The sequence below is a fragment of the Nycticebus coucang genome, chromosome 5 (assembly GCF_027406575.1).
Source record: "Nycticebus coucang isolate mNycCou1 chromosome 5, mNycCou1.pri, whole genome shotgun sequence".
In the NCBI taxonomy this organism is placed as follows: Eukaryota; Metazoa; Chordata; class Mammalia; order Primates; family Lorisidae; genus Nycticebus; species Nycticebus coucang.
The window spans coordinates 8727216-8754466 of record NC_069784.1 but is presented as its reverse complement, the minus strand read 5'-3'; the positions used below and the strand labels follow the sequence as shown (position 1 = coordinate 8754466).

General features: G+C 33.6%; 1 protein-coding gene across 2 annotated transcripts in view; it reads right to left on the bottom strand.

The window, feature by feature from the left end:
* MSH4 (mutS homolog 4) overlaps nucleotides 1-27251 on the bottom strand; it is a 62935-nt gene that overhangs the window by 7125 nt on the left and 28559 nt on the right. For both annotated transcript variants that reach the window (XM_053592551.1, XM_053592550.1), the window contains 10 exons: nucleotides 25045-25112; nucleotides 19592-19666; nucleotides 17274-17338; nucleotides 16005-16174; nucleotides 13672-13808; nucleotides 12509-12612; nucleotides 11355-11479; nucleotides 9448-9648; nucleotides 6227-6345; nucleotides 4758-4886 (listed from right to left, as the gene is read on the bottom strand). In XM_053592551.1, the coding sequence (XP_053448526.1) occupies nucleotides 4758-4886; nucleotides 6227-6345; nucleotides 9448-9648; nucleotides 11355-11479; nucleotides 12509-12612; nucleotides 13672-13808; nucleotides 16005-16174; nucleotides 17274-17338; nucleotides 19592-19666; nucleotides 25045-25112 (1193 nt within the window). The remainder of the gene's footprint in view (nucleotides 1-4757; nucleotides 4887-6226; nucleotides 6346-9447; nucleotides 9649-11354; nucleotides 11480-12508; nucleotides 12613-13671; nucleotides 13809-16004; nucleotides 16175-17273; nucleotides 17339-19591; nucleotides 19667-25044; nucleotides 25113-27251) is intronic.

Here is a 27251-nt window from a genome sequence, read left to right as displayed (position 1 = left end):
AGACCAACAGGATGTGTGTGCGTGTGTGTGTGTGTGTGTATGTGTGTAGGATGATAAGATCCAAGATCTACAGGCAGCAGGCTGGAGACCCAGGGGAGTCAATGGTCTGGATTTCTGTCTAAATACTCGCAAGTCTCTAAACACAGAAAAAGCCAATGTTTCAGTTTGAGTCCTAAAGCAGAAAAGAACCAATCTTCCAGATAGAAAGCGGTCAGGCAGGAGGAGTTCCTCCTACCCTTGGGAGGGTCAGTCCTTTTTTCTGTAAGGGCTTTTGATTTATTGAATGAGACCTACTTATACTTGGGAGGGCAACCTGCTATACTCAGTCTACCAATTCCACTGTTGATCTCCTCCTGAAACACCCTCACAGACACACCTGAATAAATGTTTGAAAAATTAAACATCACGTATCTACTCCTTGTCAATATGGCACCAATTCACATCTCCTTACACCATCCTTAATTTCTAAATGAAAACAAGGTCATGACCCCACCTACTATGATAAAACAACAAAGAAAGTACTCCTTCCCCAGAAGAGGAGGTGAAGTCCTTGAGTGATATTTATTCCTCACTTTGATATCTCACAACTTAAACATTATGATGTAAACTTAGCAATATGTAAATATGACATCAAGTTACTACTTATGTTACATGATAAGGAAATAGAGAGAAAAATAAAGATATTTGCTTAATACTCACATTCATACAAAATAAGGAGAAAATAATCATGATAATTACAGTCCTCAGTTTTGTAACATAGTGACAGTGGGTAATTATAATCACCTTCTACTACCTATGCTGTATTTTTTGCCTTTGGCAACCCCTTAGCTAGCCAGGGTTCTTCACCCAGTAAGGTGATCTAAAACTTCATTCCTGAAGGATCTTGGCCATTCACAGTCCTGCCAGGACTGGGTTGTTATAGTTTTCCATTGACCTTAACCACAGGATGTAACAACACAAAGAGACATCCTAAGGCAGGAGTATCCAACCTTTTGGCTTCTTTGGGCTACACTGTAAGAAGAGTTGTCTTAGGCCACACATTAAACACAAAACATTAACAAAAGCTGATGAGTAGAAAAAAGGTCTGTGCATAATTTTCATGATTCCACCACCATAGATATGCCATAAATATCTATGGTCGTGGACTCATGAAATATCATGTAACAATCCAATTTACGCAGCAGCCTGTTCAGGGAGTCTTTTAAAATCATTGGGTAGACCTCAAGTTTGCAATCATTAATATAGAAAATGTACAATTTCTAAGTATTAAACATCTTTTTATATGTTTTATTATAAAAGTAAAAGAAAAGTTGGTAACATAAAACTAGGGATATTTGACATTGCATTTGAGAAACTAACGCGCCAATACTTGGTTCTATGAAAGTAGTTGCAATTCTCAGTGAGTTCTCAAGGTGCTCATCAGATATGTGTATTTTGGTTCTAATTTTACTCTTAATATGCTTCATTATTAAAAATAGTTACTCACAAATGTAAGTGCTGCCACAAAGCAATGACATGAGCAAGGCGTAATTGTGAAGCCAGGGATATTTGCGTCTAGGAAGACAGGACCTATGAAGTCCAGTCAAGAGACATGCTCCAATTTTTCTTGAGGCTGGATGTCAGATTGCAGCTCTATGGATTCCATTTGAAAGTTAGCAGGCAACATGTTTATGTTGACTGAAAATGGAGTCATAAATGCACCAAAATATTTATTTTCCCTAGAAATCTTAAAATGTTTTCAAATTCTTTTATCAAATAGAAAAGTAAGGCTGCATATTTTTCACTCTTTACAGGACTGTGTTTAGCCAATGTGTTGAAAGCCATAAAATTGTTTGCCTTAATTTAAGCTTGCCATAATTTCAGTTTCATTTGGAATGCTATTATGATTGGAAACATTATACTGATAAGTTAGTTTTCACCTTGAAGACCTATGTTTGACCCACTTGAATGAATGGTCGAATAGGCTAAAAATGCTAAATCTGTAAGCTAGTTTTCATCATCACGTTCTGGCACAAATTTGGTTTTTGATACCATGAATGACTTGATAAAATTCATGTAATTGTAAATCATAAAATCTTTTCAACATATGGCCTTGACTTAGTCACCTTACTTCCAAAAAGTAAATGATTTCATCATAGCATCAATACTTCTAAGGAATTCCTGGAATTGGCAATGATTCAATCCCTTGGCCCTTATGAAATTCACAGTCTTGATTATGATTTTCATGACATTATCCATCTTTAACAGTTTTATGCATAAATTTTCTTGATGTATTATGCAATGATACTTCAACAAATGTTGAGTTTTGGGTGGCAACAGCGTCTTCTTCCATTAATTTTGCAAGTCCCTCTCCTTAACCTACCATCATCAGGGCACCATCAGTAACTATACCAGGTATGTTGACAATGGATAAAGAAAATTGCTTTAACATATTTTTTACTGCTTCGTATAAATCTCTTGATTTAGTTGTTTCTTTTAATGGCAGTGAAGAAGCCATTTCCTCAGTGACATTATATTCATCATCAATACCTCTAATAAAAATGGCAAGTTAAGCAATATTTGAAGTATCGGTGCTGTCCTCCCTCACCAAAGCATAAAATTTAAAATTAGCAGCTTTACTCTCTAAACTTCTTTAGATAGATTTTCCAATTTCTTCACTTTGCTTGGCTATAGTCTGGTGAGACAAACTGAGTTTAGAAACCTGTTTTTTTTTTTTTTTTTTCCAGGGAAAATTATATCCGTCATGCTTTCCAAACATTGCTTAATAAACTTACCATCAGTAAAAGGCTTTTTTTGCTATTAAATATACTATCACATAACTAGTTCTTATTTTATTTTAATTTTTTTTCTTTTTTTTGTGGAGGGGGACAGAGTCTCACTCTGATGTCCTAGGTAGAGTGCTGTGCCATCATAACTTACAGCAACCTCAAACTCTTGGGCTCAAGCGATCCTTTCACCTCAGCCTCCCCAGTAGCTGGGATTACAGGTGCTAGCCATAACACCTGGCTATTTTTAGAGACCGGGTCTCACTCTTACTCAGGCTGGTCTGGAACTCCTGAGCTCAGCTGATCCACCTGCCTCAGCCTCCCAGAATGCTAGGATTACAAGTGTAAGCCATAAGTTTTTAAAAAAAATTTGCTGAGAAGACAAACTTTTTTTTAGTTTTGCAATTTTGTTCTTACAACACAATCCTTCATATGCATTAAATGTGGCAGCATGTTTTTACATATAATGCCTTTTTGAAGTAAAGTCTCTGAAAACTTGCACAAATTCCCTACCAATTAAACAGTGCCTTACTGGTCTGGTCTTACTATTTACCTTAACAAAAAAAGTAATCATCTGTCCACTTTTCATTAAACAATCTTCCTTCATCTGTAATTTTGCTTTTTGGGAGTTCTGTTTTCTTTAGAGATGTTATAGAAGCCATGCTTGGATTAAAAATATTATACTTGATAAGTGACTATATTTACTTTTACTGTGAAAATTAATTGACAGGAAAATAGAAGGCAAGGGTGGGGCAGAGAAGCCTGCTGTAAAGCACAGCAGGTGACGTGTGAGGCGTTTTTGGTGTGGAAGTACCTTAATAATCAAATAAGAATGGTCACTAGGCTTCTAAATAACATTAAATGACTAATGTTGCAGTGGTAGGTTGACATACTGATAATCACTGCCTCACCAAGTCACTACAAGCACATGTAATATCTGATGGTGTTGATTCAACTGAACTTAGAAGATAACACGCTTGAAGCCTCATACCACTATACAACCGAAGCCTCACACACGTACAAATAGCAGAGCATATTTATGTTTATTTCATATAACACTGTGACAAAATGTTGTCCTCTACAAAGTTCGTGCTTGAGAACAGGATAATCGAGCTCTACCAAAAAAATCACCAAAAAATCTCATAATGTTTTAAATAAGCTTATGATTTTGTGTTGAGCCGCATTCATAGCCATCCTGGGCCACAGCAACCTCTGGGCAGCAGGTTGGACAACTCTGCCCTAAGGCCTCCTGTATGGTACACATATTCATTCTTACCTTCATTGTGTAGTGGTAGCCCAGTTCCTATTTCCTAGTCAGGATCAATCATTCCCTTCTATGTCTGTTAATTCAGAGGCATGAGGAGCCCAAAGTGGTTGGGTAGGAGTTTAACATTCAGGTGAAAAAGTCCTTGCTGCATCTCCTTAGAAGCATTACTCCTTTTGGAACTAATACTTCTAGGCCAGCAGAGCATGAATACACATTTTCCAAAAGAAGATAGACAAATGGAGAGTCAGGAAGAGGATGGGGGATTAAAGGAGGAAAAATTACCCATCAGGTACAACACATACTGTTCAGGTAACAGATGCACTAAAAGCCTAGACTTCACCACCTTACAGTTCATCCATGTAATAAAAAAACATTTATATCAGGCAGTGCCTGTGGCTCAAAGGAGTAGGGTGCCGGCCCCATATGCTGGAGGTGGCGGGTTCAAACCCAGCCCCGGCCAAAAACTGCAAAAAAAAAACAAAAACATTTTTATCCTCTCTATCTACTGGAATTAAAAATATATAAACTAAGTAACAGTTAAATGAATATATCCTTACTAAGTTAGCAGAAACACATTTGATAATAGGACACTTGAATTTTGCTATTTCTTAATATATAGTCCTAAGGAGTAAAGTCCCCAAATTTGTGGTCAGATATGAGCAAAAATCATAGAATTCTTTTGGAGATTCACAATAAATATTATTAAAACCTCTGGGAAAAAATACCTTTAAGCTCAGTAGATATTCACAAACAGCATAACAGATGCCAATACCTTCTTCTGTATTGGTACCTCTGCCAAGTTCATCAATTAATATTAGTGATTTGTCATTAGCATTATGTAGAATATATGCTATCTGAAAAATATAATTTTAATATTATTCATTGTAACCAAACAGCTTCCACTATCAAAGAAAAAAAATAAGGAGAAATCCAGTCTCTTTATTAGTTCATTTGAAATGTATTTTTAAAGAGAAATCCTGCTGAGCACAAAATAACATATTTCATTTCTTTCTAAAAATTTCATGACTAGTAATTCAAAAAAATAGCTGATGTGTCTATAACAGACATATTCATATGTGCATGAGATAATCCAGAATAAATAACCACTATCTAATGTCTTTTAGACATAGTAAAATAAAATAAAGCAATGTATTAAATGTTTAAATAAAGTACAAAAATGGTCATTTTCTTCTCTACAAATAATGATCAATTGCTGTCTTAAAATACGAAAAACCATGTCTCAATTTTATTTTATTATTTTTTTTATCCAGTAAAGATGAAAAAAAAAATTTAGGAAGAGCTACTTAAGTCTTGATTCTTGGTTTAACAAATAAATTTAAATCCTTGGCTAAGAAAGCACCAAGAAAAATCAACAGAAATACCCGTTCCTCTATGAGGATTATTAACCTCTTCCTCAAAAAACAGAATTCCCCCTTTATCATTTTATGACACTACTAACTTTCCTAAGACATTTTACCTTTCTGTGAAACTAAGCTTCTTAAGGGTTAGGACCATTTAAAAACATACAGTAAGTACCTAGTATATGGCCATATTCTCCTATAGATATTCAATACACAATAAATACATAAATTATGGCACAAATGATAACTTTTTCACTTCCTATTTACTTGCAGAAAATTATCCAACTGCATAGTGATCTAGTAATTGCTACCTAATCTAGCTATCCCAAGAGCTATATACTTAATTCCTTGAGTCTTCAAGCCTACTTGACTTTTTCTCAGATAAGAAATAAGTGACAATACATATATTGGTACCAAAAGTAAAAGTTTTATAAGGACAAAGAAGAGGTTGATTTTAGAAAGACTTCTCACATCATCATCTTTTATTTTAAAATCAAGCCTATGAGGAACAATAAATACCATGCAAAATACTGCTGAACAAGTCACCGTTTTCTGAAAAGCCTTTTATATTCCATATAAAAACTTCTAAGTACACTTTCATCACTCAATAGCCCTATGTTTTTTCTTTTAAAACTGTATTTTCAGTATAAAATTCACTTCACTTTCCACATAAGACAGAAATTAGGAAACTGTCTTTGACTGCCCTCTGGCTCTTAGAAAGGGGTATGAGCACATCTGAATGCTTTAGTACAACAGTACTTTCCCACACATAAGATAACTGTTCATTAGTGGAAGAATTTCTTTTTAACATAAGAACAGTTTTGTTTGGGTACCTCTTTCATTTCCTTCATAAATGTTGATGAATTTGTTTCAATATCATCATCATTACTGATTCTTGTAAAAATCTGTTTAGCGATTCTAAAGGAAGCATATTCTGCTGGGACATAGGATCCTGTAAAACAAGGTGAAGGTGAAATGCTTTTACAAAATACAAGTACAAACAACATTTTTAATTTCTCAGATTATTTACTAGAATTATGTGGTGGAAAGAGCACTGGATATGGAGTTAGAAGACATGCTCCAAGTTCTATCACTTATTGTATAAATTTGCACAGTACTTAAACTCTTCCAATCTTGTCTTCCTCATATATAAAATGGAAATAGTTGCCCCACCTACTGTACAAACTTATTTGGAAGTTGATAGTATTTATATGTTCAAGTCTGTTAGCAAGACATTGTTATAAACTTGATAAAAATTTTTAAATAATTTAGTTAAGTGATATGGAATATTCAATACATGAAAATTTGGAGGAAATGCTTATAAACCTTATGAAATACAAGTATTAAGTAATAAAGTAAATGCTTATAAAACTCAAGTTGGTAAGATAATTACAGGAAGATATCAGGTAATACCTGTTATCACAAATATGCAGAAATAGCCAGAAGCATAATGAAAACAAAACATTTAACAAAATGAAGAGGTGAATTTTTATACACAAGACTATATCTGCCTATTAGTTATTGTTAACTAATCTAAAATACTCATCTTTTTAAAACAAATCAATCCAATGAATGCACCCATCTCTATAAAACAATGAGATATAAAAGGCATTCTGATGTTATCTAACATCATAACACAGATAAAATATCCAAGTAGTTGAATAGGAAAATTATCATCTATCCAGAACTCTGGATAGATAAAATGGTGAAATAGTGGGAATGAAGAAACCAAGCCAGATTATTCCATAATTTAAAACAAAGGGTAAAGAAAAAAGGCTAACTCTGAGGAATAAGGCAGAAAAAGAAAACAGACATCAGGCTGAAATTAATAAAAGTAAAAGTGATAATGATGGCAACAGTAATGATAATGATGCAGCTGCTACTTCCCCTACTAGGCATGGTATCTTCATTGTCTCTAATTCTCAAGATACTCCATTGAACTAGCTATTATTTTTCTCATTTTACCAATGAAAAAGTGAGAGCTAAGGATCACAAAACTAGCTAGATGTACCTCTTTCATACATGGTCATAAACCTAGAGCAGCTTCTAACACAATAATGTCAAGATAAGTATTTGCTAAAAATAAATAATGAAGTTATGAAGTCAGAATTTGAATAAGAAATGTCTGGCTCAAAACAAAAACAAGAAGAAACTTGTTCAGATATTAGGAATGACCTGTTATCTGCTTAATATTCTGGAGAAGGTGGGGCATTTTGCTAATTTAGGTTGCTGTGAGCTGTGGTAAGAGAGGTTGAGACAAGTGAATCACCTAGGCCCAGGAGTTGGAGGTTGCTGTGAGCTGTGACAGTACGGCACTCTACCGAGGGTGATAAAGTAGTCTCCAAAAAAAAGAAAAGAAAACTAAAGTTTAAAGTAACTTACCAAAGACTATACAGCTAGTAACTGGGTAACCAAGATCTAACTCCAAAGTCTATGTTCTTAACTTTCAGGCTTTTCAAGTCCCACTTTTGCTTTTTGCTCAGACCGTATGAGATATTATATATACTTTTAAGTGTTTCAAAGGTTTAAGATGGTCAGTGATACGAGAAATAGAGTAATTATCATCGAATACTTGAAGAGTTACTATCAGGACAAAGATTAAACAATTCTGTGATACACAGAAGAATTAGGACTAATCTATAAAAATTATAGAAAGTTCAGACTTCAGTTCAGTATAATGAATGTTCCAATGAGAAGAGCTGTCCAACAACTTGACAGTTTATTTTTAAAGGAAAGAGATCCTCAAAGTTATTCAAATAATTGTAGTATTATGTCACAAGAGAACACAAGGGAGGGGAGGGAAATCTGCTAAGATGTCCTTTCAATTCAAATAAAACTCAAACCTCAAAAAAATTTATTCCTTATTAATTTATTCATCTCTGATTTCCGTTTACAATACATTTTCTTTTTCTTTTTTTTTTTTGTAGAGACATAGTCTCACTTTGCCACCTGTAGAGTGACATGACATCACACGGCTCACAGCAACCTCCAGCTTTTGGGCTTACGCGATTCTCCTGCCTCAGCCTCCCCAGCAGCTGGGACTACAGGCGCCAGCCTCAACGCCCGGCAATTTTTTGGTTGCAGTTTGGCCGAGTCCGGGTTTGAACCCGCCACCCTCGGTATATGGGGCCGGCACCCTACTCACTGAGCCACAGGCGCCACCCAGTTTACAATACATTTTCAAGACTGAGTTTGTACCGTACCACCAATTATTACTGCTGTGCTCCTTTTAGAATTCACTGAATTATTGGATCAGGGTTTCTCGCCCAGGACTCTACTAACATTGTGGACTCAATAAATCTTCCTTATGTGTTGATGAGGAAAGAAGGGACAGGCAGGTCTGTCCTGTGCACTGCAGGTGTTCAGCAGCATCCCTGGACTCTAAACTCCCCATGGCTGTGACAATCAAATTTTGGGGATTGGAGGACCAAAACCACTCCTGGTTGAGAACCACTGCATTAGGGCCACACATCTCATCTATGATTCATATAGTCCTCAAAGAAACCCAGTTTTCTGAGATAGGGATTAAGTTGTGCCTGTATATCAAGAAATACGTGGCAATGCTAGATGAGCGACAGCTATCTACACCCATGTGTGCACATGTATATACATACTGTATCAATTGCTGTAGCCACGTTACTGGTACCCCTCCAAGTAAGGGATTTGTTTCTTTGCCCAAAGTTATAATTTTCGAAAAATCTCATATGTTTATAAATGCAAGCAGGTTATCCTATTCACTTCATTTTTTTCTCATGCCAAAGTTTGTTTCTTAACCTGAAATAATTACAGGACTAAATTTAAACTATATGACATTAATATAGTAAGGACATTACTATTTCTGTAACAGTTCACAAAATTGTTAGTCCAGTGAAATCCAAATTAGTACAGCTTAATAAATATTCAATAGTAAAAGTTGTAGTCTACATACTAGATACATTATTATACTTTAAAGTAAAAGAATCTACTTCCTATTGTTGGGTTAAGTAGGTACCAGGCACAAAACACTTTGAAAGGAAAGCTGAATTGGTAACTATAAAGTAAAGCCATAACTTACCAATCTGGGCCATAATCTGACAAAGAGCAATCTGTTTTAAATACGTGGATTTCCCACTCATATTTGGTCCAGTTATGATCAAAAAATTACTCCCTTCTGTAATGTAGGTGTTATTGGCAACAGGTTTTTCCACAGCTATTTTTTCAAGAATGGGATGCCATCCCTGTTTGATTGCTAAAGTATCAGTAAATTCTGGCCGAACTGAAGAAAAAAAGTAAAATGATTAATATGTTTTATTTATATCTAAAGATTCTGTGGTGTGAATGCAGTTTACATTAGTGATTTTCCTAGAGTTAAGTTGGGACAATAAAATTGAGGTATTATTTTTATCCAAATCCTTACCCAAATCCACTCTAAACTGTAATGGACACATTCCAATCACTATCACAGCTTTTATTCACTTCCAGAGAATTCTAGAATTTAGTTCCTTGTTATTGTCCTGAGCTCCAAAACAGTTCATAAAGTTTTTAGGTTTGTATAGATTGAAACGCCCTAAGTAGATATTGATAATATTTTTAAAATAACAATTGGTTACCACTACTACAGAATTGTACATTTACTTATCCTACCTGAAATATTCTTTCAAACATTACCCTACCTTATATATTATTTTCCTACTTTAAACATTATTTCAAATTTATCATACTTAGCTTTTAAATGGGATATAAATATAGAGTAAACCCAAATACAAAACTAATTTTCTGCCTAAGCTCTTGGAGAAATTTTGTCTAAAAAGAAATTTCAGAGGATAGAGTAAATCAGACATAAAAGATTTGCTGATTTATAAAAACTAGTAATATATATATAATATATATTTATATAAACTAGTAACTATAAGGATACCCTCTGAGGTGGAAAACCAAAAGAGAAGGTGGAAAGACAAATGAAAGCTGCATATCTCTAAATAAAATTCATAGATAAACTTGAAAACATTCATTTTAAAGGTGAGGTTGGTTAGGGGAAAAATTTTTAAGTACTTTCAAAAACTCATCATTTATAGGTTTAGAGTTTCAGAATGGTGCCTCTCAAACTAAAATGGAAAAATATTAAATCTCTTGATATCTAAGAAAACTACTATTGGAGTATCTGACCCTTAAGGAAAGTTTTTGACCTTTAACTTTATATTAAAAAATTTTTGCCTATAAAATACCAATAGAAAAAATTAACATTTTTATAAGAAATATGAAAATAAATCTATGTAAGGCACACCCAATAAAAATAAATTAACATAATACTAGGGAAATGTTACTACTGATTTTAACTAGAAATTTTAATATCTTGATATTATTAAGTCTATAATTATTCAACCATAATTATCTACTAGACCTATAAATTTGCATACTAGAGGATGGTTACTGACAAGTTGGATAAGAAATCTCAAGGGGCTAACTTGAGATACTCATTCAACATAAGAAAACTACTAAACATTTGTATTCAAGGCTTGTGTGTAGACTTGGGATACAAAAATAAATGACCTAGTTCCTGATGTTGGGATGCTCACAACTAAGGAGCTAGTAGATGAAGATGCTCACTTTGGAGATTCATTTCTCTTTATTAGTATTCATCACATTGCTTCTACTGAGTATTCAGATTTGAACTTTAAAATTTGGATCACTGTCATTTTACCAAGATATGGCTGTACGGTCTTGGGAAAACCTTTAAAGTTTCCTGCAGATTTTTCTTTTTGATTCACTAATTTCTGAATGAATAATTTTTTGACTTTGAAGAAATATTAAAGATAATTTCATTTTTTCAATTTTGTGTCTTAGTCTTTTCGGTCTAAGACCATAAGAAAGAGACTATATTTCAAGTAAAAAAATTAAAACATTCATAATTTCATATAAAATTGTTTAAACAGAATACAGATTCTAGTCAGCAATATGTTTATTTCAAAGAGAGTAACTTACCATAGTCAGAGAGAGTGCAGGCGTGAGCAAACGACAGCAGCATGTCCAGCATTGACACCGTGTCAGACAGTTTATACAGGCAATGGATGTGCTCATAAACCTCACTGAGCAGTCTGCACACGATCCTGAAAGGACATGTGTGGTAAGATATGTGATACTGCCTTTTTAAAAGGGACACAAGATGTAACACAAAATAATATTAAATTAATTGCCTGAGGTAAAACAATATTCACAGTTGAGTTGTACACTACAGATAAAGTGTATTGTTCAATAGTCTCATTTTAGAGATAAGGGAATTGAAGATTTTGCTCAAGGTCACAACTACTTAATGGCAGAGAATCCATCTTCTGATGTATTAACACCATCTTTTTGAAACAACTGCTTTATTAAATAGTAATAAAATAAATTTTTATTAATAAAAATGTTTTGTATGGTCAAATCAAGCCCTCACTATATTTGGACAGATCCCATCTGCTAATTATTTTGTGTTTTTGAAAATGTTAAATTCAACACAAAAGCTATTATGTATTTTCTCCCTTATCCATTTTTCCTCTCTGTCTCTCTCTCTCACACACACACAGACACAATATCTGAATAATAGGATTTTTATGTAGTAGAGTTATACTGTGATACAGTGCAAAAGTTTTTCCCATAGAAAGATAAATATGTACATAAAACTTACTACATATTATAATGTCCATGGTCCATGCCCTGAAGTTGTTTTGAATGTTTAACTTTTATTTGTACATAATTTTAGCCTAAAGAATGTTCTAAATGTTCTATTTCTTCTTTTTACCTGTATTCCTACTATTTCCTAAACAGCAAAAGAGCTGACACTATTGTGAGGTTGTTATGAAAGTATCAAGCTAAGGGCTTACAGAGAAAGAATAAACTGAATGAACCCCATGGTGTGCCAAGAGCAAATTCTACATCATGGTAGAATGTGCATACACAAATACGGGTTATAATGGTATCCTTCTGCAATGACATTTGCCCCAAAGCTTCTGTGACACTCGTGATCCTAACCAAAATAGTAGACCTTCTTTGCTAACGTTTATGATTCCACAATGGTCTATTACCACACAGAAAGTCAATTAATAAAATTTATCACAGTTCCTCAAATTAAACCACTTTAACATTCAAATATTTCTTACATGTAAGTCATGTGATAGATTTCTCGCAAAGACTCTTGGCATCTTTCATTCATTTTAATTAAATCTGCTGATGTAAAGCTATAAGAATTTTTCACTTTAGAAATCTACCAGGAAATTAAAAACAAATGTTAAGATACATGCACATACTTATGAAATAAAACATAGATTTTATTTTTTTAAACATGGATTTTAAACAACAGAAATATAGGTAATTAAGTTAATCACTTTAATCACCGAGACGCAATATCACAAAGAAAGTACTAATGTTTGTGAAAGATAAAAAGAAGACCACGTTGAAGAGTAAAGTATGGTATTTTTGATCTATTCCATCAGAAATGATGCTTTTGCTAGGTCTTAAAATGGCTTTGCAGAAATGTTAAAACACTGCATCTTGCTACCAAGTAACAGGCACGATGGACTCCAGTGATCCTTACTCCATCTCTAATACCCGTCTCAGCCCTGGCCTCTTATCTGAACCTCATTCAATGTTTAACCCCATTCCTGACTTTGAGCTTCCACCCACTCTTAACTATCCATCTGGTTTCTTGATAATACAGTGTATATGTGTGTGTGCGCGTATGTGTATACATATAACATATACACACAGACATATGCACCTAAAAGCCAAATGGTTTGTTTTCATCAAAAAGTAGTCCCTGGAAGCAGAAAAACAAAGATTAGAGTGGATTAGACTTTCCTAACCTGGTATATTGTGGAGGTGATGATCTATATGTAGGAAAAAGTATTTCTATGATCTAAAAGTTTAGAAATAGTAGACTTTTTAAAGTTAACTAGATGTTCACTCAGGATTTTGTAAACATGTAATAGACAAATATGCCTTGAGAACTACTTAAAACGAGGTGGTACAGTGTTTTCCTAATTTTTTTTTTATCAAAAGTACTTTTTGGACTTTATTTTTCTTTTTTTCCCCCTCCCATCAAGCTTCCAGAATTGTGGGAAAATCTGAGTTTGGTATTTCTCAGGAAAAGCTTCTAAATCACTCTGGGATTAGTATCAGGTTGGTTAGGTAGGTGGGTAGGAGTAGAAGCAGCAATACAGACATCCTGAAATCTGGCATGTAAAACTCACAGAATACCTGAAAATATGTAAATGTAACTCTGTAAAATCAGCAACAATAATTTCCTAAGCACTCTAGAATGAACCTTGATGAATTCTGAAGGAAGCTGATCACTGGGTAGAGCTGTACAATCTGTAGTCATCTGGATGAAAAATCCTCGAGTGGAGCTAAAACTTGTTCTTAAAGGAAGATTATATTTTTCTCCAAGTTGTGATATCATTCCTAGTGACCAGAAACAAAAAATAAAACAACAAAAAAAGAAGGAACATTAATGAGAGAATTATTTTTTCTGTTTAGAGTCATATAATTGTTGTTATTTTATATCTAAGTATGAATACCTTGTTACTACTTTAAATGCTAATGAGTTTTAATGTCCAAAAGATGTGGTTAAGTATTCTTTTTTAAAAAGTAAAAACCAAAAACAATACAAAGGTACTCATTCTGATAAGTATTTTTTTAAAGGAAAAGAAAAATGGCAAAAATTTAAATTAGAAATAATAGTACAAAAGACTATTGTGCAGTATCAGTTTTAGGAACATCAGGTTTTTTAACATGCCTTCTGCTTTTTTAAAAAAAGAATAGTCATATAAATTATAGTAATCATTAATTCACAATTAGAAACCTCCTCTATAAAACATTTTACAAAATATTCCAAAAAGCACACAAATGATTCATTGAATAAAATTCCCAAAAGCACACAAATGATTCATTGAATAAAATTCTTTTAAAAAAAGAATAGTCATATAAATTATAGTAATCATTAATTCACAATTAGAAAGCTCCTCTATAAAACATTTTACAAAATATTCCAAAAAGCACACAAATGATTCACTGAATAAAATTCCTTTAAAAAATCCAAATTGCAACCAGGTACAGTGGCTCACGCCTGTAATCCTAGCACCCTGGGAAGCAGAGGCAGGTGGATTGCTTGAGCTCAGGAGCTCAAGACCAGCCTGAGCCGGAGAGAGACCCTGTATCTACTAAAAATAGAAAAATCAGCCAGGTGTTGTGGCAGGTACCTACAGTCCCAGCTACTCGGGAGGCTGAGACAAGAGGATCACTTGAGCCCAAGAGTTTGAGGTTGCTGTGAGCTATGATGTCACAGCACTCTACCAAGGGCATCAAAGTGAAACTCTGTCTCAAAAAAAGAAAATCCAAATCTCCTTATCAACTTCATGCTAACTTCATAGTTCTAAATTTATATTTCTAACTAGCTATCCATTAATACTTTGAACATTACTTGAAAAAATTTCCATATTCATTTTTCAAAACTGTTGGTCCTTTCCTCCTGAATTTCCTGCTTTTCTCAACAGTACCACCATTCTCAGGCTAGAAATCTCAATTAGCACTAATGGTTACTTTTTTGTTTACCACAACTGTATCTAATTAATTAGTAATTATTATCAATTTTTTCTTCTTCTCACATATATTGCTACCAACCTAAATAATCCTTTATTAACTTATAATAGTTTAAACTTGTCTCCATTTCTCCACTCAAATTCATTCAAAATATTTTCTTGATCAATTTCACCCACAGAACAAAAACATCTCAGGGTCTTCATTCTCCTTGGGCAAAAAATCCAAACTCTTGGCCTTCAGAGACTAAATTCTGGTCCCCGCTCTCCACTTCTGATCTCATATCCTGTTCTGTAAGGGGATGCCCTAGTCCAGGCTGACAAATTTTCTCACTCATCCCTCGTCTCCCTGTGCTCCTGTTTGTATCACTGCAAGTGGGTAGAATTCCTCTTTAGGCCATTCCATCTACTGAAAACCTCCCACTCTCTGTGCTTCCACACTCAGTCACTCTCTAACTCCTCTTCATGTATTCTTCATACATTTTATGTCCATGTGAAATTACATGAATATATGATTATGTCAATACTGATGTACACATACATACACGCAAATACATGTATGCATATGTGCTTGTTTCTTTATTGTCTGCCTTCCCTACCAAATACATAAGCTCCATGGGGACAGGGACTTTGTCTTCTTCGATGTAGTCTCAGTATCTACAACAGTGTCGACATGTAGTAGGAGCTCAATAAATGTTTGTTAAAAGGATTATTGGACTGGCTCAAATGCCCAACTCTTCCAGATAAAAATTATATCTCTCTGGCCACTGGAATCTTCTAGTTTTGACAGCCTACATTTTCCATAAAGCGTATGCACAATGCTTAATGTAGGTAACTCTATATTTAAGTTTGAAGGAAAGAAGAGACACACTGTAACACTTTGATATCTCTATTTAAAAAAATTTTCTTTAAATAGAAATATGTGTTAACCTTATCTGTTTTTGTAACAAAAAGTATATTTAAAATATGCATGACTAGTCATTAGGAAAAAAACACAGCATGTCCTAAAATGTTTGTTTTATTACTATAAAAACAGAAAACCATGATAAAGTAGATAAATTACCTGCTATGTCATCCACAATCTCAGTGTACGTTCTTCTAGCTATGTCGAGAAATTCATTGATGTCAGACCTTACTGCATAGCACTTTTGAGTCCTCATATTTAGGCATCCTTTCATGTATCTCGCATCATCATTAATTACTTTTTTAATCTTTTCAAGTATGATTTCAAACCTAACATTAAGTCAGAAAAAGAACATTATAGGCAACTAGATATTTTAATTTATAATTTAAATCACAGTTAATGATAGCAAATTTTTGGTAAAAAGTTATACTGGACTAAATAATTAGTGATGAACATTTAAATTTGCATAAGTTAGAGCTATGACTATGTCATTTTAAACTATTTCATTAGTCAAGACTAGTCTAAAACCGCATTAGGCCACCAAGAACAATTCTACATTTGCTAATAAATAGATCTCCCAAATTAAACACCTATATAGTATAAACATTGCGTCTGTGAATAAAAAATATATCTTTAAAGAACTGTAATAAAACTCTGGCTTCATGCTCATGTACTCAATAAATATTTGCTTACACCATGTATCAAGCACTATTCCAGGTGCAAGGGATCAAAGAGGGATTACGTATGGTCCCTGCCCTCAGTAAAGGTGAGGGAGACTAAGCACATACTGTGTGAACAGGAACACACAATTACCAGTGATCAAGTTCAGCGATTATGCAAACCAGGAATCTGGCAACAACTATTTTCCTAATCCTTCCTTTATTCTGTTCTGTATTTAATTTATAATTAAACTGGTTTATTATTAACTTCAATGTGTAGCCTCACATAGGATATGAATTTTCAATCAATAAAATAACCAGTTCTTAACTATCACAAATATTTTCAGCCTAAGACCAAGGTGACGCTGCTAATAATTTAACAATATTAAAATTGAACTGCATTTAGATATTATTCAATATTTAGTATCTACTATTTTCGGTTACATTAGACCCTTCATGATTCAACAAATGAGAAAAATATAATTTTTATTTTTTGCAAGTTTTTCCATAATGATTAAAACAGAAATATTAAAAATGTATTTCAATTTTTCATGTTATTCTAATTGTCCATTAATACAGTAATCAGTGTGTTGTTGTTATTCTTTGTGGTACTTATGGAATTACTTATAATTAGGATTTTGATGAATACTTGATTATATCAACCAAAACTCAAGTAATTATTCTACAGAGTATAATTAAGAGTCTTTAAAATCAGCTATAATCAGAAAGGAAATAATAAACTGATATTTTATTAAGTTGTGTTAAAGACCTGTTGTCTTCCAAGGAACCATAGTAAGCTCTTAATAGAGGTGTGTTACAGTTCTTCAGCGTAATCTATGAAAGAATAAAATAAATAAAATAACAAAGAGTTAAGGTAAATCAGTTATGGCATCATTCAAACATGCATGTTATATATGTTTAAATACTCTACAGTTTACCAAGTACTTTCTTGCTTCATTTTCTAATTTATGAACTTATGAAAATTATTACAGGTATTTAAATGAGGACAGACATTATTCTTCCAATTTTCCACACAAAAAGCACATGACTAATAAGTGCCATCTGCTGTTTCATCATTTTGACTTTTGTTTTTCGCATACCTCAACTAATTGTTAACATCTAACTACTTATAGAGGTAGATATTTAAACAACTACTATTGTACATTTTAGAGTAGTCTACATATAATTCCAAAATTTGGGTTAGATATACATTGAACAAAAAAAGTGCTTTGTATATTCATAAAAAAAGTAATTTTTATATTCTTCATATGGTGAAAGTAGGAATTTTATTTTGCTTAATGAAAACTAAGAGTGACAATTAAACAAACAGAAAAGAGGAGAAGAAAACATAGTTAACCTGATTTTTACCTCTTACTTCAGTTTGATATGAGGCAATGGAAATTATTTTTTAGCTTATGAATAGAAAATAATATGCACATACTTTTAAAAACAAGAAAATTAATAGAAGCATAAAGAAGATAAAAGAAATCACTCATAATTCTATTACCTTTACAAAAAACGAATAGTTTAAATGTCATGGTATATTTCCTGTCACTATATGAAATTTAAAAAATGTATATCACTGTATACTCCTTACCCACTCCTACTCTCCATTTAATATTGGTGAGTAGCACTTATCTAAAATGTTAAGGGTCAGAAGTGTTTCAGATTCTGGATTTCTTCGGATTTTGAAATATTTTCACATACATAATGAGATATCTTGGGGATGGAACCCAAATCTAAACATGAAATTCATTATGTTTGTATATACCTTGTACATACAACCTGAGTTAATTTATTTTTCATATTTCATTAAGTCATTTTTCATATTTCTATTGGCATGCTAGTATTTTCTTATGAAATTATATGAGATCTGTGAACAGAAATTAGTATTTTGCCTGCCATTTGTTATAAATTTTTCCTTAATTTCTTTACCTCTTAGCTTTTGACAAACCAAAGTTTAAATCTGTATTTCATAAAATCTACCAATATTTTTCTGGTTGATTTATTCTACCTCTTTCACTCTAAGAAACATGATACATTGTACACTGAAGCAGTACCCTGAACCCCATGAAGGCATCTATGTACAAAGTTACGATTTAATAAAAAATAATTAAAATTAAAAAAAAGAAATGTGCTAATATTTTTGAAATCTTTTGTCAAATTATTCTCATTATATTTATTAGAATTAGAATGATCACTATGACAAGATTCTTTCACAGTTTTTATTTTTTATTTTTAAAAAGCAATTTCTTCTTGTCACTTCAATAAAAAATGTTTTTCACAATGCAGTACTTGAAAACTGATAAGGAAATCACCATTTTATAACCATCAGAGCAAAAATTACTTCTAGGAAATATGAATTCTAGAATCAATGGGTGAAAATTTGATGAGGAACAAGGTTCCTTGCATATTCTCAAAGTTTCTCTCCATAGATTACTTATTAATTACAAAAGAAAATGTAACAACTTTACAGTGAAGAAACTGATTTAAAATTAACATCACCAAGAATGGGTAAATGACGTTACGTGTCTCCTGACATGATGTCCTGGGAAGGATACAACATTGCCCATGGAGTGTTACTGCTAAACATGCATAAGAGGAATTTAATCATGAGGACAATCACACAAACTCAGGAATATCCTCTGAGACAACTGACCCTTACACTTCAAAATGCCAAAATCAAAAGGCTAAGAAACTTTCCAGTTTAAGGAGTTTAAATAAACATATTAAGTACAATACATGGTCCTGGATTGGACCTTGTACCAGAAAAAAAAAATGCCATTAAGAACATTATTCAGATGATTGGATATATATCAAATAATAGTACTGTATCAGTATTAAATATTCTGAATTTGATAATACTGTGTTTATATAAGATAACATCCTTATTCTTTTTTATTCTGAAAAATAACAAGGATAATAATGTATATGTGTGTGTTGTATGAACATATAAAGAGAAAAAAATATAGAAAATTCATTATGTTATTTTTTGCAAATATCTCTAAGCTCAAAATTTTTTCCAAACAAAAAGTTTAAAAAATGATGCTGGACATGTTTTTTATGATACCAACATGTATAAATTACCTTTAAAGGATCCACGAGTTCCAAGGTATGTTTTAGGTATATTAAATTTGTTATCTTTGATTCAGCTGCATTGACCTGTTAAGATAAAAATTCAAATGTGGACACCATAAATACTTAACATAAGAATAGATTTTCCTGCCAGGCTTGGTCGCTCACGCCTGTAATCCTAGCACTCTGGGAGGCTGAGGTGGTGGATTGCCTGAGCTCACAGGTTTGAGACCAGCCTGAGCCAGAGCTAGATCTTATCTCTAAAAACAGCTGGGCATTGTGGTGGACACCTGTAGTCCCAGCTACTTGGGAGGCTGAGGCAAGAGAATCACTTGAGCCCAAGAGTTGGTGGTTGCTGTGAGCCATGACGTCACTGCACTCTACCAAGGGCGACAAAGTAAGAATCTGTCTCAAAAAACAAAAAGAACAGATTTTCCTCTTGAACATTCTACTCTTGTCATATTCCCCATATTTTTACATATCAAACCAGCCAGGATGCCAGCCTAGAGAATGATGAAAAATTACTGACTAGCCATAATAAACCCAGTGCACCGGTCTCCTGAAAGTGCAATGAAAAGAGTTTACCTCATTGTATCTATTTCAGCCCCTTGGGTCCAATTTAAACTTCAAAAGCAAAAGGAGATACAGTTCAATCCTGAGTAGCATCAAGAGACTAAAACGAACTGCAAAGGGCACAAAGGATATTTGTATATAGATGTGGCTATTTCATTGTGGTCTTAATTTCCATTTTTCTGTTAATGAGTTTGAATATCCATTGGCCATATGTATATCTCATTTTGTGAAAGTTTAATTCAAGGCTCCTCTACATTTTTCTATATGGTTTATGTTCTTCTGTGATTTGTAAAACTTCTTTTAGATATGAGCCCTTTGCTAGTTCTATGTGTTCCATAGATAACCTGCTCCAGTTTGCTAAAATCTTGGGAGATAAAGATGATGTCTCTCTCCAGAGCAACAGGCAGGCATACCTATTGCCCACTATAAAAGATTCTGGTCCCTAAACTCAGCAATTCTGTCTTGTAATACATTGCATGTGCAGATGGTACCTGGCCCTCTTCGCATCGACCTATTGGAAATGGAGCCTGGATAAACAATGCAAAAAAATGTTGATACTCCGCTTACTGCTATCACTGTGAATGCTAATATCCTTCCTCGCAACCCAGAGACTTGAAACTATGGGAGGCTGACTAGTTAGTTTGCAAACAGGTCTGCCCCAGTTCTTGATGATACTATGCTCTAATTGTTTTTTTTTTTTTTATTTTAACCTAAATATCACGTTGAAGTTCTTTTGGATCACAGATGTATCTCTAGCACTTACTGCAATGCTTGGTAAAATAAATTACTTGTAAAATGAATAAAAGAAGGAGCCATGTACTGTAGATACTCTATACAGCAGTCTGAAATCATTCAAAAAAAATGAAAAGTTATTAAAAATGAATCAAGAATGCTGGGTAAAAACTAGAAAAATAAGTTTAATAATATGTATCAATGTTTTCAAATTTTGGAAGAAGCATTTTAGATATTTATAATGGAAAAAATAATTCTTAATGTAATACATTAAATGGTACGGTTTTATTTATTTATTTGTTTATTTATTTATTTTTGAAACAGAGTCTCATGGCAGAATGGCATCATCATAGCTCACGGCAACCTCAGACTCTAGGGCTCAAGTGATCCTCTGACCTCAGCCTCCCAGGAAACTAGGACTACAGGCATTCACCACCACACCTCGCTAGTTTTTTTTTCTATTTTTAATTTTTAATTGAGATGGGGTCTTACTTTTGTTTAGGTTGGTGAGCTCAAGGGATCCTCCACCCACCTCAGCCTTCCAGATTGCTAAGATTACAGCCATGAAACACTCCACCCAGCCAATGGTAGGGTTATAGATATTACACAGAGAGAAAATATATTTGTGCCAATTAAATTAAGAAATTTAAGCTTTATTCTCAGTGAATATTTATGAGTAGAAGCCATGAATTTTCTAAAAATCAATATTCTTAAGGGGAAAGTATAAAAACTCACCTTAAGAAAAAAATTCTATACTGTAAATTTTCCAAGAACAGTTAGTTCATTCACGAGTTTAAGATAATCTTTTAATTCAGTCAACAGAACATTTAGTTCATTCACAAGTTTTACCAAAATCATGCAATTTAACCAGCACAAGTCTGAATTAATTTTATATTGCATTTAATTAAGATGTGATTTTATTAAATAAGGAAAGAGCCTCATTTAAATATATTTCCAGATGGTTTTAAAAACAGTAACTAAGAAACAGTATAAGGAATATTGAAAGCCATGAATCATGTATAAAGTTTAATAAATTGCTTAAGTTTCCTTAAAGGTTAGTAAAAATCTCATCTGAAAAGTCTAACAAAAGGCCTTTAGAAAGGACAGATGTGCTGGTGAGGAAAATATTTACCACTATGACTGATCCTCCATTTGCTTTAGTTTAAACATGAAAACACTGACCCTTGAAAACATTGTGGGGCTATGTATAGTTTTGTTTCCTTTTCTTTTTCAGAGATGAGGTCTTACTATATTGCCTAGGATGGTCTCAAACTTCTGATTCAATTAATCTTCCCACCTCAGCTTCCCAAGTGGCTGAGATTATAGGCATGCATTACCATGGCTGTGAGACAAAACTGTTGTTTTAAGATATATAGTTTATATGATTTTGTTCTGCAGCCTTAAGAAACTAAAACAAATACTAATTATCAATATAGAGAAGCCATTTTCTGTTCTATTATATTGCATTTTTCTATGTAAAACATACCATTTGTCAGTAAACTGTCTTTAAGTTATTTAAGATATTTTTCCATTCAGAAATATTATTCAAAGTAGAGATCTTTGGCAAAAGGTCATAAAGGCTAATGATGATACTTTGTTTGCTTATCATAATTGATTTTTTTAAGTCTCCGAAAATCCTAAAACATTTACTAACTCCCAAAACACTGTTAAACAAATGCAAAGCGAAAAAAAATCTAGTGACATGGTCTAGCAACAACATATCCTAAAGTAAAATGAAGACCCCTTCATACGTTTTCCGAGACCATTTTAACATGAACAATGTAGTTTTCATATTAGTTGCCTTTGTAAGAATATAAACAAGAAGAGAGCATCAGGGGTATGGAGGGGGCAAAGCCAGAGCAGGAGGAAGAAGAGAGGTGGCACTGCACGGGAGGACAAGGAGGACATCCAAATGGGAGTCCTGCCTGGCAAGAGCCAACAAGCCTGAATGAGGTCAGGGAGAGGGGCACCCTGCCATAGGTTTTGGATCCCAAGTAGGGTGAGGAAAGTCTCTGCCTAAGAAGGTAGCTGGATGCTGAATACCAGAGCCTGAGGAGGGGGGAAATATTTCTGCCTAGGGGACAGTTTGTCAGGGGGCACCGGAGCACAGTGAGGGAGGATGGGCTCTGCATTGGGGAGGAAGTAAGAGTGGTAGGAGATTGGTCATCCACAGGAGAAACAGATCAGTTTACTGAGGATAATGGGGTTTCTCATTAGGTTTCTCAATGACAGAGAATGGAGTCACTAACAGAAAGGGAGAAAACTTATATCAACCTATTGTTGAAGAAGGGAAATTAGAGGTATTGAGGTGAACATATAGTTTCTATATTCATATAGATGAATACAGAAACAAAGAGGTAAATGTGTATATTTATCCATTTATTTATATGCATACCCTTATTCCCTAGCCATGAGAGGGTTTGAGAAAAGTAAATAACCCAACAGCAATATCTAGTGCCCAAATCTTAATTTTTAAATACTATTCCCTACTAAAATAAAATAGCTGGTTCAAATGCTGGAGCAGGGAAAGTAGAAGAAAAGTGTGGCTTATTTTCTTGAGTCAGAAAGTAATGAAATTCTTAAAGAATGGTGGGTACGTATCCAAAGGACACAGAAGAAAATTAAAAGGGACTTGCATTGGTCAAATCTGACATAAATGGAGAAACAAAATAAATATTGGTAGTAATGGAATATGTAATGGAATTTGCATATACTTTGAATATATGCAATTTTTATTTATTAAACATTTTTAAATAAATGCATAAAGAAATCACAACATAAAATGTGAAACTATGAGTCCATATGCATTAAAAACATAACTACATTGAAAGCTGGATGTGAAGTTGGTACATGGTTTTAAAGTACCTCCTCACAAACTATAATTACTTAAGAGAAATAATAACTTTACAGTAATTTTAAACCACCTCAACCAAGTGCACAGAGTTATCGTCATAATGAGACTTCTGTGATATTCCTTCCAAAGATACATAATCTGAATCTAGCAATGAGAAAACATCAAACAAACATAAGTTTAAGAAAAATAATAGACCTGAAAATTTCAAGCATCAATGTCATGAAAGTCAAGGAAACACCAGGATCCCCAGGGAACCATTTTGGAGGAACACAAAAACTGAATGCAGAGTTTGGCTCTTAATGGACTTTATTTGTTGTTGCTACAAAGAACATTACTGGCACAACTAGCAAACTTGAATGTGGTCAAGGATTAAATGGCACTAATCTATCAGTGCTGACGTACTTGAATGTTTATCATGGTTGTCCTTATTTATAAGAAATACCAATGTATTTGGGAGTGATAGAGCGTCATCACTTAGTGTTTTAGTCAGTCACTTAGTGTTGTTTTTATGTTGTGATTTCTTTATGTATTTATTTTTATTTTAAAATATTTAATTGATAACTAAAAATTGTATATATTCAAAGTGGATGCAAATTGTATTTAATTTTTCACTTTCACTTTTTTAAAATGTTGACAACAAAAGTTCTTAACATGCTTCCAGAGATGGGAGGGGAAAAAAAGCAAGTGATATTCAATAAATTAGGAATCCCAATGGATTTGCACATGTAATCAAATTTAACAAGGTGCAAGACTTCTTTCCTTGTTAAACATATGGGTAAAAATAGATCTGCATTTAGATAAAGTAATAGTGTTTAGTCTACCTTAAAAGGAAGAGTGAAAACCATCTATTACTCTCCTTATTGGATGTGTCTAAAAGCACTACTTAAATCTGAAAAATACCCAGAGGAGATGTTGTTTCATAATTAAAGGTTAAGAATATTTGAAGAGTAATCAAACTTCACATAATAATCACTTTTAAGAACAATCTATACTCTTTAGGTCCAATGTAATTTTTACTTATTTATTAGGCAAACATTATTATAACCCAATTTTTCTGAAAATTATATATAACTCTTCAGTAAATATTTAATTAGTGAAAATATACTCACTCTTTGACTATCTCAAACTTTTTATTTTACTATAATTCATAGGATTATCCATTAGGAAAAAAGTTTCCTCTAAAAAGACATAAAAATACTCTAGATATCAACAATGAAGTACTTACTCAAGCCATTTTGATATTTTCCAATTGTTACAAGTTCTATAACATAATGTATAATAACACATAATGAATATTTAAACATACCGTGTCTTGCTTTGGAATTTGGACTAAAACAGAAAGAAGCTGTTCTGTATCCAGAAACCTGGATATAACTGAAACAAAAAAATTGAGTATTTAAACTTTATGATACAGTTGAAAATGCAGACTATGTAAAATATTATCTTCAAACAATAAAATGAAGCAGTCTGCCTGAAAATATTGTTTTAATTGTCTTCTTTATCTATCTTACATGTAAAAGGAATAAAATAATAAATTTTATATTCTTTTCTTAATTTTGATTACTCACAATTTCTCCACAAAATTTGGCACTGCTAACCATCCTTTCTGCTATGGCTGAGCACCCCTACCAAAACTCACATTGGAACCATAATTCCTAGTGCTGGGAGGTGGAACCTTTAAGAGGTAGGGCCTAATGGGCCATGTCTGGTTCATGGGGGCTCCGCTCTCAAGGACAGCCTGGTGCCATTCTTGGTGTGGTGAGTGAGCTCTCACATTCACAAAATGGGAATAGTTCTTAAGGGAATGGACTAGAATAGGTTGTTAGAAAGCAAGGATGCTCTTCAATTGCCCCTTCACATATGTCCCCTTCCCCTGTGACTTTCCACCATGTTATGACATAACGTGAAAGCCTTCACCAGAAGCCAAGCAGATACTAGCACCACACTCTTGGACTTTCCAGCTACCTGAGTTGGGAGCCAAATAAACCTCTTTTCATTATAAATCACCCAACCTTAGATACTCCGGTATAGCAATACTAAATAGATGAAGACATCTTCCTTCTTGAAACTCTACTCTTCTGGCTTTTAGATGTTGTCTGTTTTACTTTTCTTCTCATTCTTTTCCATCTCTACTTTTCTCCAAGATATTTAAAAGATGCTTAGTTTAAAACAATAGTTCAACCACTAACCACATAACCTTTCTAAGTCACCTAACTTCTCTAAAGTCTAATTGTTCTCATTTTTTAAATACTGATAATATATACCAGCATAACATCAGGTTTGTTTTGAGAATTAAGGGAGGTCATATGTGTGCTATGGTTTAAATGTATTCCCCAAAGTTCATGTTTTAGAAATTCAATCCTCACTATAACAATGTGAGAGCTGGGACCTTTAAGAGATAATCAGGTCATGAAGGCTCTGCCCTCATGAGTGAATTAGTGCTGTTACCATGGGAGTGGGTTCTTGATTAAAGGGTGAATTTGACTCCTTTCCTCTCTCATCTGCAGACATACTCTCTCGTCCCTCCTTCATGTTAAGATCTAGCAAGAACCGCCTCACCAGGTGCAAGACCCTCAATGTTGGACTTCTCAGCCTCCAGAATTGTCATCATCTTTTTTAAAAATAAATTGTCCAATCTCAGATATTCTTTTACAGCAGTACAAAACAAAGACAGACAATTGGTACTGAGACTGGGGCTGTTGCTATAACAATACCTGAAAATGTAGAATGGTTCTGGAACTGAGTAATGGGTAGAAACTAGAAGAACTTGTAGGAGCAGGCTAGAAAAAGTCTAGACTGCTGTGAGCACGATCTTTAGGACAATTCTAGAGAAGGCTCAGAAAAAGGGAAGAAACATAGAGAAAGTCTAGGACTTTTTAGAGATTACTTAAGTGATCATGATAAAATATGAAAGGTAAATCTATTCTGATGAGGTCTCATATAGAACTGAGAAACAAAATATTGGGAGCCTCAGTAAAGGCTCTCCTTGTTTTACAGTTGCAAAGAATATGGCAGAATTATTTCCAAGTCTTAGGAATTTGTGGAAGACAGAACTTAAGGACAATGAACTAGGACAGAATTTCTAGCATTCTTCTGGTAGAAGTATATTGAGCAGCAAAGCACACTAGGTGCAGCACGGCTTCTCCTGGCCACTTGGAGTACAGTAAGAGAAGAGAGACATAATTTAAAGATGAAATTTATAATTAAAAGGGAAGAAGAATGAAAAGATTTGAAAAAAACTCTTAGCCTGGCCATGTAAAGAATAAAAAGACATGTTTGGGAAAGAGTACTAAGGCCTACTGACTGTTTGGTGAAGAGATTAATATAATCAGAAAGAAGCCAGGTTCTACTTACTCATCATGACAATATGATAATAACATAGGCATTTCAGAGACCACTGAGGTAAACGAGGACTTGGAGGGCAAAGCTTCCAGAGAGGTGCCCCTGGACATCCACATTCACTGCCCTGCATCATATCAAGACTCTGCTCCCAAATTCGGCCCCAGCACCCCT